At 46.1% G+C, this 16,982-nt stretch overlaps 1 protein-coding gene across 2 annotated transcripts in view; it reads left to right on the top strand.

The window, feature by feature from the left end:
- Positions 1-16,982, top strand: part of LOC135545843 (disks large homolog 3-like) — a 139,895-nt gene that overhangs the window by 11,196 nt on the left and 111,717 nt on the right. For both annotated transcript variants that reach the window (XM_064973776.1, XM_064973777.1), the window contains exon 4: positions 8,252-8,365. In XM_064973776.1, coding sequence (XP_064829848.1) covers positions 8,252-8,365 — 114 coding nt within the window. The remainder of the gene's footprint in view (positions 1-8,251; positions 8,366-16,982) is intronic.

Below are 16,982 nucleotides of genomic sequence, written 5' to 3' on the forward strand. Positions count from 1 at the left end.
GTGGCTGGTCAGTGAGGAAGCCCTAGCAGTGGGGGCTAGTGAATGGGATGGCTCAGATCAGTGGCTGGTCAGTGAGGAGGCCCTAGCAGTGGGGGCTAGTGAATGGGATGGCTCAGATCAGTGGCTGGTCAGTGAGGAGGCCCTAGCAGTGGGGGCTAGTGAATGGGATGGCTCAGATCAGTGGCTGGTCAGTGAATGGGATGGCTCAGATCAGTGGCTGGTCAGTGAGGAAGCCCTAGCAGTGGGGGCTAGTGAATGGGATGGCTCAGATCAGTGGCTGGTCAGTGAGGAAGCCCTAGCAGTGGGGGCTAGTGAATGGGATGGCTCAGATCAGTGGCTGGTCAGTGAGGAAGCCCTAGCAGTGGGGGCTAGTGAATGGGACAGCTCAGTTCAGTGGTTGGCCAGTGAGGAGGCCCTCATCAGCATTCCAGGCATGCTGTCACCTGAGTGGAGGATGGGAGGGACATTAAATGAGTCTGCAAATTCACTGATTTGGTGCAGTGAGGCAGGTTAGGGGGAGAATAGCTTCTGTAGAGATAGAATGAAGGAAGGTGGCTCAAGAGAGGCTTGATGTACGAGTGGAATATATTAGGTTATCTGACTACGTTTAATATTATAGAAATACCATGTGGAATCAAGTATTATGCATTTAGCTGACTAAGAGCAATACATGGTCATAGGAAGTGAATGCAAAACACAAGTATTATTTAATAACTTTGTAAAATTCACATACAAGGTATAAATCTCAAGTTACAAGGTAATACTGACATTAACAAAGCTTAATTCTAGGCATTTAGATCCTAAGGCTAACTTACAGGACAAAGAGGCCTAGAAGCCTAGGAAATATAAAAGTATCATACAACCATTCTCTCATGGACTGGATACAGGATAAGAGAGAGGACAACAGACCATTCTCTAATGGGCTGGATACAGGATAAGAGAGAGGACAACAGACCATTCTCTAATGGGCTGGAACTACAGGACAAAGAGAGAGGACAACAGACCATTCTCTAGGGCTGGATACAGGATAAGAGAGAGAACAACAGACCGTTCTCTTATGGGTTGGATATAGAATAAGAGAGAGGACAACAGACCATTCTCTAATGGACTGGATACAGGATAAGAGAGAGGACAACAGACCATTCTCTAATGGGCTGGATACAGGATAAGAGAGAGGACAACAGACCATTCTCTAATGGGCTGGATATAGAATAAGAGAGAGGACAACAGACCATTCTCTAATGGACTGGATACAGGAGAGACAACAGACCATTCTCTAATGGGCTGGATATAGGATAAGAGAGAGGACTGGATATACAGGATAAGAGAGAGGACAACAGACCATTCTCTAATGGGCTGGATACAGGATAAGAGAGAGGACAACAGACCATTCTCTAATGGACTGGATACAGGATAAGAGAGAGGACAACAGACCATTCTCTAATGGGCTGGATACAGGATAAGAGAGAGGACAACAGACCATTCTCTAATGGACTGGATACAGGATACAACAGACCATTCTCTAATGGGCTTCTCTAATGGATGGATACAGGATAAGAGAGAGGACAACAGACCATTCTCTAATGGGCTGGATGGATACAGGATAAGAGAGAGGACATAAGAGAGAGGACAACAGACCATTCTCTAATGGGCAGATAAGAGAGAGACAACAGACCATTCTCTAATGGGCTGGATACTAAGAGAGAGCACAACAGACCATTCTCTAATGGGCTGGATACAGACCATTCTCTAATGGGCTGGATAAGAGAGAGGACAACAGACCATTCTCTAATGGACTGGATACACAACAGACCATTCTCTAATGGGCTGGATATAAGAGAAATGGGCTGGATACAGGATAAGAGAGAGGACAACAGACCATTCTCTAATGGGCTGGATATAGAATAAGAGAGAGGACAACAGATCGTTCTCTAATGGACTGGATACAGGATAAGAGAGAGGACAACAGACCATTCTCTAATGGGCTGGATACAGGATAAGAGAGAGGACAACAGACCATTCCATTTCTACCAGATCTGACTTGTTTGTATACAAAATCAACTGGTGACCAGTCTTCGGACCAAACCAAAAGTAGTAAAACGAATATATCGAACCAGCCAACCTCTAGGAAGGGGTCACGTCTATTTGTGATGACCTGCAGGGTAGGCTTGTTACCATAGAGACAAGACAGCATTCCTGAGAAGACGATTGCATACAGCATCATCAGAGTTCACTCTGAAGAACTACAAGTAAACACAGAGATCACCCATCCGTATAGATGACATCAAAGTAATCCTCAGAGAACAAGTTTCAGATAGATACCAGACATGGCAGCAATAGTGTTATTTTAACACACATTTCTGTAGTCAATTCTCTGGTTACTGTTGGAGGGAGAGAGCGATACATTTTGACCCCTCAGAGGGGGGCAGTGAGTACTGGCCCTTAAATCAATGTCCTTTGTGTCTTGTGTTCCTGGGCTGTTTGCCATGCAGCCCCAGGTGACAGAGAGCACAAAGAGTTGAATCTAGTTCGGGCCTAAAAGTGTGATTCCTGATACTGTAAAAACGGAATGTCCTATTTGTGTGATTGGTCTATTTCGTTACCATGACTGCTCATAGGGATGTTTCTAGTGAACACTGCATGCTGTTTGTTGACTCATGATAAGTAACTCATAGACTCATCTGTCGACCGTGCATCTGCGTGCAGTGTGTTCATGTGTGCTTGTCTCTGGGCACACTACGGAGAGAGAGAGAGAGAGTGTGTGTGTGTGTGTGTGTGTGTGTGTGTGTGTGTGTGTGTGTGTGTGTGTGTGTGTGTGTGTGTGTGTGTGGGGTGGGGGGTGGGTGGGGGGGGGGGTGCCTGCATTTGTGTGTGCGTTTGCCTGTGTGTGATGAGTGACCTGCTAGTGCTGCCGAGGCCATCCTCCTAGCGGCCACCATTGGACTGAGAGGGCAAGGGGCACCCTTGACCCTGCCGGTGTCAGTTGACCTGCCTGTCAGCACTGCCATGTGGGAACAGAGCCGTGTGATTGACGCTCACAGCAAAGCTCACTTATCATCTCACCGATAACATATTCAGAAGCATGCAGCGACTCAGCTACATGCTTTGTTAAAGTACCGAACCACAATGACAGTTTACAAGCATTCATTTGAAATATGATACAGCTGTCTGTATGTCATGCTTTTTACGGGATGAGGGATGTGTTTAACTCAAGCTCTTGCTCAAGTGAGTGTGGTTGAGGTCAAGTAGCCTGCATGCTTCTGTTAGTGTGGTGTCTATATTACAACATCAGCCTCGTGTTAAGGGTAAGATCAGGACACGCTTTCACTTCTGCTGGGAGGACAAAGAAGCGCGGGAGCCTTGATCATCAGGATAGTAATCAATCCAATTTTGGCCCGAGCCTTTTGTGACCTTGGTCTACTCTGAACGCTGCCCTCTGCTGTCTGTTAAGGGTCTGTGCGGGTTAAGCTGTGGCCACAGCAGCTCACAGGTAGGCTAAGCCTCTGTGTCAGATTTAATGTTGAATAACGTGGTGTGTAAGAATCAATAGCTGCCAACATCCTCATATCCTTTCATACAGTTACAGTCTTTAGGCTACCAGCCTGTCCTGCATTAGCCTGGAGCACACACACCAAGGAATGAGGGTTCCTCGGGAGAGGGGATGGTTCTATGTGGAACCATACAGACCCAAAGAACCCTTTGAGCCCTTCAATGGATCTTTGCATTCAAAGGGTTTTAATGATAGTGGAACCCCTTTTGGAGCTATATAGAACCTGGTGTAATAGTTCTTTATAGAACCTTAGGAAAGGGCTCTTTTATAGCACCATAACGGGTCCATTTAGAACCATATGAGCATGGTTCTTTATAGAACCTTCAAATAAGGGTTCAGTACAGCATCAAAAAGGGATCCGATATGGTCACAATCCAAATAACCCTTATTTGACACAAATTGAACCATTTGTTTTTAGTGTGTAGGAATTACTCCTGTCATGTTTGTCATGTTCAACAGATCTTTGATAGACTGGTCCATCCAGTTTATACTCTGGCTTTACTCCATTTGTTCTACTGGGCCCCGGTGACTGTTTGCACAACAAATATCAGTCAGTCAATGGTCGTTAGGAGAGAGGCAGGCAGGAAGAGTGCCCAGCCGCTATATTACTCATAGCTACCCATAAACGTTGTCCATAACAAGGTCCATAAACGTTGACTCTTTACTGGTTTTACTGGATTGGACTCTTCTCTGGCAGTGAACACTGTGTGAATATTCATCTAGCAACGCTCATCCAAATTGTTCAAAGGTTTTAAAAACTATTCTAATAAGTGCAGCAGTTGGATATTGGATGAAGATACTCCAAATGTTTTGAATTGTTGTAATCAGAGATTGTCTTGATTATAGCAGATAAAACATTTTACTGGCACAGAGTTCAGGGATTTTGGTGGGAATTCAGGTATTCAATTTATTGTCCAAGACACCTTTTTTGTTGTTGTTGATTTCACTCATATATAAATGTGCATATTGTATCAGGTATTTAAAAATATACATTTTGTGTTAAAATAAAGAAAATGATATGTGCCTCATTTGCATAAGCATGCCAACTGTATTTACATATATGAATAAAGTAACAGAAATGAGTGGAACAGGGCTGCAACCACCAAACACCTGCTCTGTCTACCCTACCTGCACTCACCTGCTCTGTCTACCCTACCTGTATTCACCTGCTCTGTCTACCCTACCTGCACTCACCTGCTCTGTCTACCTTACCTGCAGTCACCTGCTCTGTCTACCCTACCTGCAGTCACCTGCTCTGTCTACCCTACCTGCACTCACCTGCTCTGTCTACCCTACCTGTACTCACCTGCTCTGTCTACCCTACCTGCACTCACCTGCTCTGTCTACCCTCACCTGCTCTGTCACTCACCTGCTCACCTGCTCTGTCTACCCTACCTGCACTCACCTGCTCTGTCTACCCTACCTGCACTCACCTGCTCTGTCTACCCTACCTGCACTCACCTGCTCTGTCTACCCTACCTGCACTTACCTGCTCTGTCTAGACCTACCTGTATTCACCTGCTCTGTCTCCCTGTCGAGACCTGTACACTGCTCTGTCTACCCTTCACCTGCTCTGTCTAGACCTACCTGTACTCACCTGCTCTTTCTAGACCTACCTGTATTCACCTGCTCTGTCTAGATCTACCTGTACTCACCTGCTCTGTCTACCCTACCTGCACTCACCTGCTCTGTCTACCCTACCTGCAGTCACCTGCTCTGTCTACCCTACCTGCAGTCACCTGCTCTGTCCACCCTACCTGCACTCACCTGCTCTGTCCACCTTACCTGCACTCACCTGCTCTGTCTACCCTACCTGTACACACCTGCTCTGTCTACCCTACCTGTACACACCTGCTCTGTCTACCCTACCTGCACTCACCTGCTCTGTCTACCTTACCTGCAGTCACCTGCTCTGTCTACCCTACCTGCAGTCACCTGCTCTGTCTACCCTACCTGCACTCACCTGCTCTGTCTACCCTACCTGTACACACCTGCTCTGTCTACCCTACCTGCACTCACCTGCTCTGTCTACCCTACCTGCACTCACCTGCTCTGTCTACCCTACCTGCACTCACCTGCTCTGTCTACCCTACCTGCACTCACCTGCTCTGTCTACCCTACCTGTACACACCTGCTCTGTCTACCCTACCTGTATTCACCTGCTCTGTCTACCCTACCTGTACTCACCTGCTCTGTCTACCCTACCTGCACTCACCTGCTCTGTCTACCCTACCTGCACTCACCTGCTCTGTCTACCCTACCTGCACTTACCTGCTCTGTCTAGACCTACCTGTATTCACCTGCTCTGTCGAGACCTACCTGTATTCACCTGCTCTGTCTAGACCTACCTGTACTCACCTGCTCTTTCTAGACCTACCTGTATTCACCTGCTCTGTCTAGACCTACCTGTACTCACCTGCTCTGTCTAGACCTACCTGTACTCACCTGCTCTGTCTAGACCTACCTGTATTCACCTGCTCTGTCTAGACCTACCTGCACTCACCTGCTCTGTCTAGACCTACCTGCACTCACCTGCTCTGTCTAGACCTACCTGTACTCACCTGCTCTTTCTAGACCTACCTGTATTCACCTGCTCTGTCTAGACCTACCTGTACTCCTCTGCTCTGTCTAGACCTACCTGTACTCACCTGCTCTGTCTAGACCTACCTGTATTCACCTGCTCTGTCTAGACCTACCTGTACTCACATGCTCTCTCTAGACCTACCTGTACTCACCTGCTCTCTCTAGACCTACCTGTATTCACCTGCTCTGTCTAGACCTACCTGTACTGCTCTGTCTAGACCTACCTGTACTCTGCTCTAGACCTACCTGTATTCACCTGCTCTGTCTAGACCTACCTGTACTCACCTGCTCTGTCTAGACCTACCTGTACTCACCTGCTCTGTCTAGACCTACCTGTACTCACCTGCTCTCTCTAGACCTACCTGTACTCACCTGCTCTCTCTAGACCTACCTGTACTCACCTGCTCTCTCTAGACCTACCTGTATTCACCTGCTCTGTCTAGACCTACCTGTACTCACATGCTCTCTCTAGACCTACCTGTACTCACCTGCTCTCTCTAGACCTACCTGTATTCACATGCTCTGTCTAGACCTACCTGTACTCACCTGCTCTCTCTAGACCTACCTGTATTCACCTGCTCTGTCTAGACCTACCTGTACTCACCTGCTCTCTCTAGACCTACCTGTACTCACCTGCTCTGTCTAGACCTACCCGTATTCACCTGCTCTTTCTAGACCTACCTGTATTCACCTGCTCTGTCTAGACCTACCTGTATTCATCTGCTCTGTCTAGACCTACCTGTATTCATCTGCTCTTTCTAGACCTACCTGTATTCATCTGCTCTTTCTAGACCTACCTGTACTCACCTGCTCTTTCTAGACCTAACTGTACTCACCTGCTCTGTCTAGACCTACCTGTATTCACCTGCTCTGTCTAGACCTACCTGTACTCACCTGCTCTGTCTAGACCTACCTGTATTCACCTGCTCTGTCTAGACCTACCTGCACTCACCTGCTCTGTCTAGACCTACCTGTACTCACCTGCTCTTTCTAGACCAAACTGTACTCACCTGCTCTGTCTAGACCTACCTGTATTCACCTGCTCTGTCTAGACTTACCTGTATTCACCTGCTCTGTCTAGACCTACCTGCACTCACCTGCTCTGTCTAGACCTACCTGTACTCACCTGCTCTGTCTAGACCTACCTGCACTCACCTGCTCTGTCTACACTACCTGCACTCACCTGCTCTGTCTAGACCTACCTGCACTCACCTGCTCTGTCTACCCTACCTGTATTCTCCTGATCTGTCTACCCTACCTGTACTCACCTGCTCTGTCTACCCTACCTGTATTCACCTGCTCTGTCTACCCTACCTGCACTCACCCGCTCTGTCTACCCTACCTGTACTCACCTGCTCTGTCTACCCAACCTGTACTCACCTGCTCTGTCTACCCTACCTGTACTCACCTGCTCTGTCTACCCAACCTGTACTCACCTGCTCTGTCTATCCTACCTGTATTCACCTGCTCTGTCTAGACCTCCCTGTACTCACCTGCCCTGTCTATATTGCCTCATTAATTAAAGTGTGTCAATAGCAGGATTCCCTCGGTTTCAAGATCAACACGCTTGGCTCTAGATTAAACCGAGCTATACATACTTCACATTGTTTGCGAGAGCAGACATAATATCACTTTCCCGAGTGTTCATTTTCGGAATCTAATTTTGTAAACATTTAAACTATATTAAATGAATACTCTATTTCAATTCCACATAAAATTAACTACCATCAAAATGAAGGTATCTTTCTTGTGATGTAAATGTTGTGACGGTGCGTTAAATCCCTGACGAAGGTTTAGCGTTCTTGTTGATTCAACGATAAGACAATGTATTCCATTGATCCCTTTTCCACCATTACCGGGATGTGCTTGACAGGTCATTACAAACATTTCCACGGTCATAACGTTAATTGGAAAGAAAGTCAGGCACAAGCAAGTATGAAAGAGTCGCAGGAGTCAAATGAATGCAATCAATCCAGCGACCATTTAAGTGACAAATTGATTTTTCACCCCAAATCACAGGAAATAGATGGCTGAAAAAGACAGCTCCTCGGGTGGGCGGGGCATGCGTGTTGCTATATTAATCGGGTATTGATCCATTCTGTCCTGTCCTTCCTACAGAACTCTGAGGAGGAGGAGGGAGTGTCGCGGGTACGAGTGACCAGCAGGAGTTACCCTCAGAAGGTGGAGCATGTGTTGGGGCTCGTGAGCCGCTACCACATCGAGACGCCTAAGGTCAGTCACCCAGGGTCACCCATGGGTCAAATGAACGCTCCATAATGTAAAGGAGCCCAATCAGAGTGTCTCTCTCTCACTCCTGTTCCAGCTTGCTCAGTGAAGTGTCACACGGGTGCCCTTTCGTTATTTTTTTCATTAAGCTCGATGACCTTTCTGAACATTTTAATAATCAGAGAAGGATGTCACAGCTCCTGCATCACACGGAATCACAGACAAATCCCAGAGACTCAATTCAGTGATATCAGTTGTCATGACCACAGCCTTTAGTACAATTCATCATATTGTTGAATATGAGAATATTTTCAATTGTTGTAGATTTTGCTGGTGTGGGTTTCTGAAATTCCACTTCTATTTTTCAGTGAGATATTTGTGGAGATGGAGGCTGTAAAATTGCTTAGTTTGGGTTCATTATGTCAAACAAGGAAGTGGCATGCATGTTGACAGCCGTTTCAACTTCATATGTAAACACTGGGCAGATGATGGGGCCTGGTAGTTCATGGTATTTAGCTTCTTCTAATTTGGTAAACTGTCATACTTTCGAATATCTTTAAAAGTATATATGTTTTGAGACTATATGTAAATTATGTAAATCATGAATGTATGATGAATCATCAAAGATCAAAAATATGTCTATACCACAGGAGGTTGGTGGCACCTTAATTGGGGAGGATGGGCTCGTGGTAATGACTGGAGCGGAATTAGTGGAATGGTATCAAATACATCAAACATGGTTCCCATGTGTTTGATGCCATTCCATTTACTCCGTTCCAGCCATTATTGTGAGCCTCCCTCCCCTCAGCAACCTCCAGTGCTCTCTAATGTATGTTAGTGTAATCTGTAGCAGGTCACGTTACCTCAGAATGGAGGGGTGTGACTCACCTGCTGTCACACAGCCCCTGTGTCTGTCTGTCTGTCTGTCTGTCTGTCTGTCTGTCTGTCTGTCTGTCTGGGAGCGGGAGGGGAGGCCTCATGTCCGTGTTCCCTAGTACAACAGTACAGTACCATGGAAGGCCTTGTTTTCACATGCCTTCCCAATCACAACACGCCCAGCGGCACACGGCAGCATAATACCCACAGGCGCTGGCTTTTCAGCTGAGCCAAGAACTAGTGCATGGGGCGGGGGTGTTAGGAGAGAGGTTCGGGGGGTAGAGGGTAGGGGGCTGCTGCCTGCGTTGAGGCACGGTGGTACAGGATCACTGTGCTCTATGGTAATGTAATATCAGCATAAAAGCACAGTGACAGTACAGTTTGACTCAATGGTGCTCAGTGAATAGCTGGGCTGGATAATATGGAGCTGGGTGGGTAGTGCTGAGTTCCTCTCTCTCTCATGGAGGGAGGGAGCCGAGGAGGCGGCGGGGGAGGGATGGGTGAGCGAGGGAGAAATATAGGGAGAAAGAGAGCGTGGGGGAGGATGGCGAGAGTTAGGCGGCAGAGAAGCGAGGGCCGGTGCAGTGCAACGCACAGTCAGAGCTGGAACGAACACCCAGAGCTCAGCCTTCATTGGGTTGCCATGGTAACCACATTCCTCCCCCTGCCTGCATCCCTACAGACAGTTCTGACTCTCTCTCTCGCTCTCTTTCTCTCCATTTTTCATTCCTTCTTTTGCATCTCTCTTTTATTCCCAGCCACATTTCCAGCCGTACTATACACACACTCATCCGTACATCCTCAAATGATGCTGTATTTAGCATGGATCATGTGATTTAAATACATTGCTTCACTGCAGGAATTAAATGTGTAAATAAACCGGTGTGATTATGCAGTGATGCACACACTTGTCTTTATTCTCCCGCTATCTCTCCTGCTCTCTGTCTCTCTCTCTACCTCTGTCTCCCTCTCTCTTTCCACCACGACACCTTTCCTATCCAACACCCCTCCACCACTACACCTTATCTATCCAACACCCGTCCACCACTATACCTTACCTATCCAACACCCGTCCACCACTACACCTTACCTATCCAACACCGCTCCACCACTACACCTTACCTATCCAACACCCCTCCACCACTACACCTTACCTATCCAACACCCCTCCACCACTACACCTTACCTGTCCAACACCCTCCACTCCATCCAACACCCCTCCACCACTACACCATATCTATCCAACACCCCTCCACCACTATCTTATCCAACACCCCTCCAACACCACTACACCTTACCTGTCCAACACCCCTCCACCACTACACCTTATATCCAACACCCTCCACCACTCACCTTACCTATCCAACACCCCTCCACCACTATATCTATCCAACACCCCTCCACCACTATCTATCTATCCAACACCCCTCCACCACTACACCTTACCTATCCAACACCCACCACTCCACCAACACCCCTACACCACCTTACCTATCCAACACCCCTCCACCACTACACCTTATCTATCCAACACCCCTCCACCACTACACCTTATCCAACACCCCTCCATCCAATCAACCCCTCCACCACTATAGCTTATCTATCCAACACCCCTCCACCACTACACCTTACCTATCCAACACTCCACCACTACACCTTACATCCAACACCCCTCCACCACTATACCTTATCTATCCAACACCCCTCCTCCACCACTACACCTTATCTATCCAACACCCCTCCACCACTACACCTTATCTATCCAACACCCCTCCACCACTATATCTATCCAACACCCCTTATCTATCCAACACCCCTCCACCACTATAGCTTATCTATCCAACACCCCTCCACCACTATACCTTACCTATCCAACACCCCTCCACCACTACACCTTATCTATCCAACACCCCTCCACCACTATAGCTTATCTATCCAACACCCCTCCACCACTATAGCTTATCTATCCAACACCCCTCCACCACCACACCTTACCTATCCAACACCCCTCCTCCAACACACCTTACCTATCCAACACCCCTCCACCACCACACCTTACCTATCCAACACCCCTCCACCACTATAACTTATCTATCCAACACACCTCCACCACTATAGCTTATCTATCCAATACCCCTCCACCACTATACCTTACCTATCCAACACCCCCCCACCACTATACCTTATCTATCCAACACCCCTCCACCACTATAGCTTATCTATCCAATACCCCTCCACCACTACACCTTACCTATCCAACACCCCTCCTCCAACACACCTTACCTATCCAACACCCATCCACCACTACACCTTTTATCTATCCAACACCCCTCCACCACTACCACCTTACACCTTATCCAACACCCCTATCCAACACCCCTCCACCACTCACCTTATCCAACACCCCTCCACCACTACACCCATCCACCACTACACCTTATCTATCCAACACCCCTCCACCACTACACCTTGTCTATCCAACACCCCTCCACCACTGCACCTTATCTATCAAACACCCCTCCACCACTACACCTTGTCTATCCAACACCCCTCCACCACTACACCTTATCTATCCAACACCCCTCCACCACTACACCTTATCTATCCAACACCCCTCCACCACTACACCTTATCTATCCAACACCCCTCCACCACTACACCTTATCTATCCAACACCCCTCCACCACTATACCTTACCTACACTATTCTCTTGACTCTGCCTTTTCCTTGTTTTCTTCCATCTCACTCTCTCTCTTTCTCTTATCCCCTCCCTTTCTCTTGCTCTCTCTCTCTTCATTATTCTATCAGTTGGATGTGCTGTGTTGGTGGAGCAGCTGTTCTCTGCCACTGGGGCCTATTAATAGGAGTCACAGCCGTGGAGCCTTTGTTTCCTGTCTCTGTGTTTCTGGTAGAGCAAACTGTAGGCTCCTTGGCAGGTTATATTCTGGTTCAGTGCAGAGTTTGTGTGTGTGTGTCATACCCCCACAGGTGAGAGTTTTGACGATTGATACGAGTATGTCTTATGTCAATTCCTCTGGATACATTCCTATTGACCATGTTGACAATATTTGCTGTATGGTTGTTCTTTTTCATATTGCTGGGAAGATGTCTTGCTCTATCCCTTTTCTTCTTCTGAGGAAACAGGTGGATAGTGCTCTGATGTAGAGATTCATCCTGAGAGAGACAGACCTGCCATGGCATATAGTCATTACTATATTAACAACATTATGTTTTATTTTTTAACCTTAACCTCTAGGCAAGTCAGTTAAGAACAAATTCTTATTTTCAATGATGGCCTAGGAACAGTGGGTTAACTGCCTGTTCAGAACAACAGATTTGTACCTTGTCAGCTCGGGGTTTGAACTTGCAACCTTCCGGTTACTAGTCCAACCACTAGGCTACCCTGCCGCCCCTTATCATAAACATCAACATTATCCAAACCACAAGCTTACAACTAGCACATTTTCATTTCACTGGTAGAATCAGGAAGTGCCCCTTTGTATTCGTCTGCTCATAGTGAACCACTAAGTCTGGCATTCATAGCAAATCCTGACACCACCCGCTAGTTAGAGGTGGCGTGTCCACAAACTTGAATAATGGCGTTGTTTACTTAGAATGACCAACACACAGTAATCTCAGAAATTTTCGAGGCAAAATATTTTTTTAAAGGTTTTGTTTACACTAATGGTTGTCATCATGCCTGTGTGGTGTTCTGTGCTAATTACAAACAAGCGCGGAAATGACCATTCCAGAGATTCACACCCAATTTACCCAGATTCTGCCAGTTGCTTGCGTTGCGCCTATCACGAATGATGCAGTGACCAAAGATTATCAGAGGAATTTTCTGGCTGAAATGATGGGGAATCCATTTCGACGACAGCGGAGAAGTGATGCGATACCATCATCTTTTTTAGTTCACAACAAAACAAAAGATTCTCAATTAGAGTTAACCTAGCGTTAGCTAGCTTGCTAGCCTAGCTTGGTAAGTTAGCTAGCTAACGTTACAGTCCTGTATTGAACACTGAAAGCCATTAGCTAAATCATGGGGCTATCTTTTGGTATACACACTGTCAATCAATTTTGCCTATGCCATGGTAGTCACTGTTATACTGCTTGCTACCTTCAGCAGAGTAAACATGTTCTGTCCCTGACTGATGTTAGCTAACGTAAACTAGCTAATGTTACCAAACACGAGTCTCAATTTGGAAGCTATCTATTCCACCCTTATCTATAAAACACTGCTATTGACAAGAATGATATGTCAAAGTCAATGGGCTGGGGAAGGTTTACAGACAGTACTTTGAGATGAGGAAGGTTTTTTTGGTTGTGCTTAGACAGTACATGCATTGTTGTGTATGAGAGGGATTGGGGTGTAATTTCTCCTCAATCTCCCATACATAACCATTCATACTGTGTAAGAGCTGTCTTCCTAAGACTTTTCACATCTTCTTTAGCACATTCACTTTGTTGACTGATCTTTCCTCTCAAAAACAGCTCCCAATGTCCCCCTCATTGTCCCTAAACAATACTCTATCCGGTCCCATTTGGGTGACACCTTTACCAACAAAGGCGTGTTGCCCTACGTCCCTTCCACAAAAAGTGTAAAATGCTAAGAACACAACCATGTCTTTCCAGGAGACATGCAGTACCAGCAAATCTTCTGCAAGAGGACAAAACAGTTGGTGTTAAGAAGCCCTACAACACTTTCGTCAGAGTCTTATCCAGCTGGCCGTTCACTGCAGACCGGACAAGACCATCGTCATAAGCATAAAGAGTCCCAGCTTCCCCAGCCCACCATTGCCAGTGTCCCGAAGCCGGATAAAGAACTTATTCTGCGTTTACACAGGCAGCCCAATTCTGATATTTTTTCACAAATTGGACCAATTAGTGGAAAAAAGATCAGAATTGGGCTGACTGTGTAAACGCAGCCAGTGTGGCTCAATATAAGACAGTGTTTCCCAAACTCGGTCCTGGGGACCCCAAGGGGTGCACATTTTAGTTTTAGCCCTAGCACTACACAGCTGACTCAAATAATTAAAGCTTGATGATCAGCTGTGTAGTGCTATGGCAAAAAGCTAAACATGCACCCCTTGGGATCCCCAGGACAGAGTTTGGGAATTCCTGGCCTAAGACCATGTAGGACATGGGGTCTCCAACCATGTTCCCGGAGAGCTATCCTCCTGTAGGTTTTTGCTCCAACCCCAGTTGTAACTAACCTGGCTCAGTTTATTATTAGAATTTGGTAGGGGCTACCGGACGGTATGTCTCCGGGAATAGGGTTGGAGAGCCCTGCTGTAGAACCACCATAAAATAAATATGGATATTTTCTATGAATCTTCGGAATATTTCGGCCCTTATGGCTGTATATAAGTTGTACATGGCTCTGTTGCATCAAACAGATGCTAGACATTCAGATATCCAAAGAACGTTTGTTTATTTGTCAATCTACAATACAGGAGTGTACACTATTTAATGCTACATCAAGAGAACTGGGTATTTCACAACAATGGTATATGGTAAAAGTAACATACACATGTATTTATTTATTACAGTAGTACAGTTCAGTGTGTCCAAATGTGTGTCAGGTGCAGAGACACAGAAGTGCAGGGAACTGTAGTTATAGATTCTTACACCAGATAATGTGATTCACCAAAGACGTTTGCAGACATCTTGTCTATGCCAAGTCTTCTTTCATTGATCGAGATAGGTGTATGTCCACCCCAAAGTACCTCATATCATGATGACATAGACCTGTCTCGATCAATGTGTGAGAAGACTTGAAATGGACACGATGACGGCGCACGTACAGTGCATTCGGAAAGTATTCAGACCCCTTGACTTTTTACCATTTTGTTATGTTACAGCATAATTCTTAAATGGATTAAATAGTTTTTCCCCTCATCAATCTACACACAATACCTCATAATGGCAAAGAAAAAACGTTTTTTTTTTAAATGGTTGCAAATGTTTAAATCCCCCTGAAATATCATATTTACATAAGTAAATTCAGACCCTTTACTCAGTACTTTGTTGAAGTACCTTTGTCAGCTATTGTCAGCTATTACAGCTATTACTTCTTGGGTATGACGCTACAAGTGTGGCACACCTGTATTTGGGGAGTTTCTCCCATTTTTCTCTGCAGATCCTCTAAAGCTCTGTCAGGTTGGATGGGGAGCATCGCTGCACAGCTATTTTCAGCTCTCTCCGGAGATGTTAGATTGGGTTCAAGTCCGGGCTCTGGCTGGGCCACTCAAGGACATTCAGAGACTTGTCTCGAAGCCACTCCTGTGTTGTCTTGGCTGTGTGCTTAGGGTCATTGTACTGTTGGAAGGTGAACCTTCTCCCCAGTCTGAGGTCCTGAGCGCTCTGGAGCAGGTTTTCATCAAGGATTTCTCTGTACTTTGCTCCGTTAATCTCTGCCTCGAACCTGACTACTCTCCCAGTCCCTGGAGCTGAAAAACATCCCCACAGCATGATGCTGCTCCTCCAGACATGACTCTTGGCTTTCAGGCCAAAGAATTCAACCTTGCTTTCATCAGACAAAAGAGAATCTTGTTTCTCATGGTCTGTGGATCTTTATGTACCTTTTGGCAAACTCCAAAGGGGCTGTCATGTCCCTTTACTGAGGAGTGGCTTCTGTCTGGCCACTCTACAATAAATGCCTGATTGGTCGAGTGCTACAGAGATGGTTGTCCCCTCTGGAAGGTTCTCCCATCTCCACAGAGGAACTCTGACCAAGGCCCTTTTCCCCTGATTGCTCAGTTTGACCGTGCGCCCAGCTCTAGGAAGAGTCTTGGTGGTTCTAAACTTCTTCCATGTGAGAATGATGGAGGCCACTGTGTTTTTAGGGACCTTCAATGCTGCAGACATTTTTTGCAAAAATGTCTAAAAACCTGTTTTCGCTTTGGCATTATGGGTTATTGTGTGTAGGTTGATGAGGGGGGAATTATTTAATCTATTTTAGAATAAGGCTCTAACTGGAAAAGTCAAGGGGTATGAATACTTTCCGAATGCACTGTATTGCTGGACGACTTTATGGAGCAAAAAAAGTATTTTCATAACGGAGCATTTTCTGAATTCAAACTGACCCCCTGCAACTGGACACATACATTTTATGAGACTCCTGTTTGCCCAAATCGAGGATGAAGACGGCATCGCTAATGTCATGACGTGCCCTTGGGGCGGAGGATCATAGCCCCCCCCCCTCTCTCTTCACATTTTTATGACTTAACGACAGGTCGTGAATTCCTTGCAGAAACTCTCTCTTCACTGCCATGGAGTATTGAGGGAGAGAACCTATGGAGAACAAAAGACACTGTTCCCACAAGACTCCTACATCCCAAAATTGAAGAATTAAACAATATCCCTATTTTAGAGAAATTGGTAGGTGATCGGTGGGAAATCAAAGAACGACCATGTCGAATTTGTTTCATTTTGTGACTTCATGAAAGACAGTATAACCACATTACTGTATCTTTGTTTGTATACACTTCTCAATTATGGGATTTGCATCGGAATGTTGTATAGAATAAATGATTAAGTATATGAATACTTTTGGAAAGATAACAATGTGATTTTAGTCTTCTAAATGAGAATTATTTTTCATAGTAACTTATGACCAGTCAGTGACCCCGCCCCAAGTGAACACAGACGTTAGGTGGAAATGATGAAACGCTCCGTTTTCTACTCCAATATTTTAAAAAAACGCGACAAAATCTACATTAGACCAGAGAGCATGGAGCTGTAG

The sequence above is a fragment of the Oncorhynchus masou genome, chromosome 9 (genome assembly GCF_036934945.1).
Source record: "Oncorhynchus masou masou isolate Uvic2021 chromosome 9, UVic_Omas_1.1, whole genome shotgun sequence".
NCBI classification, from domain to species: Eukaryota; Metazoa; Chordata; class Actinopteri; order Salmoniformes; family Salmonidae; genus Oncorhynchus; species Oncorhynchus masou.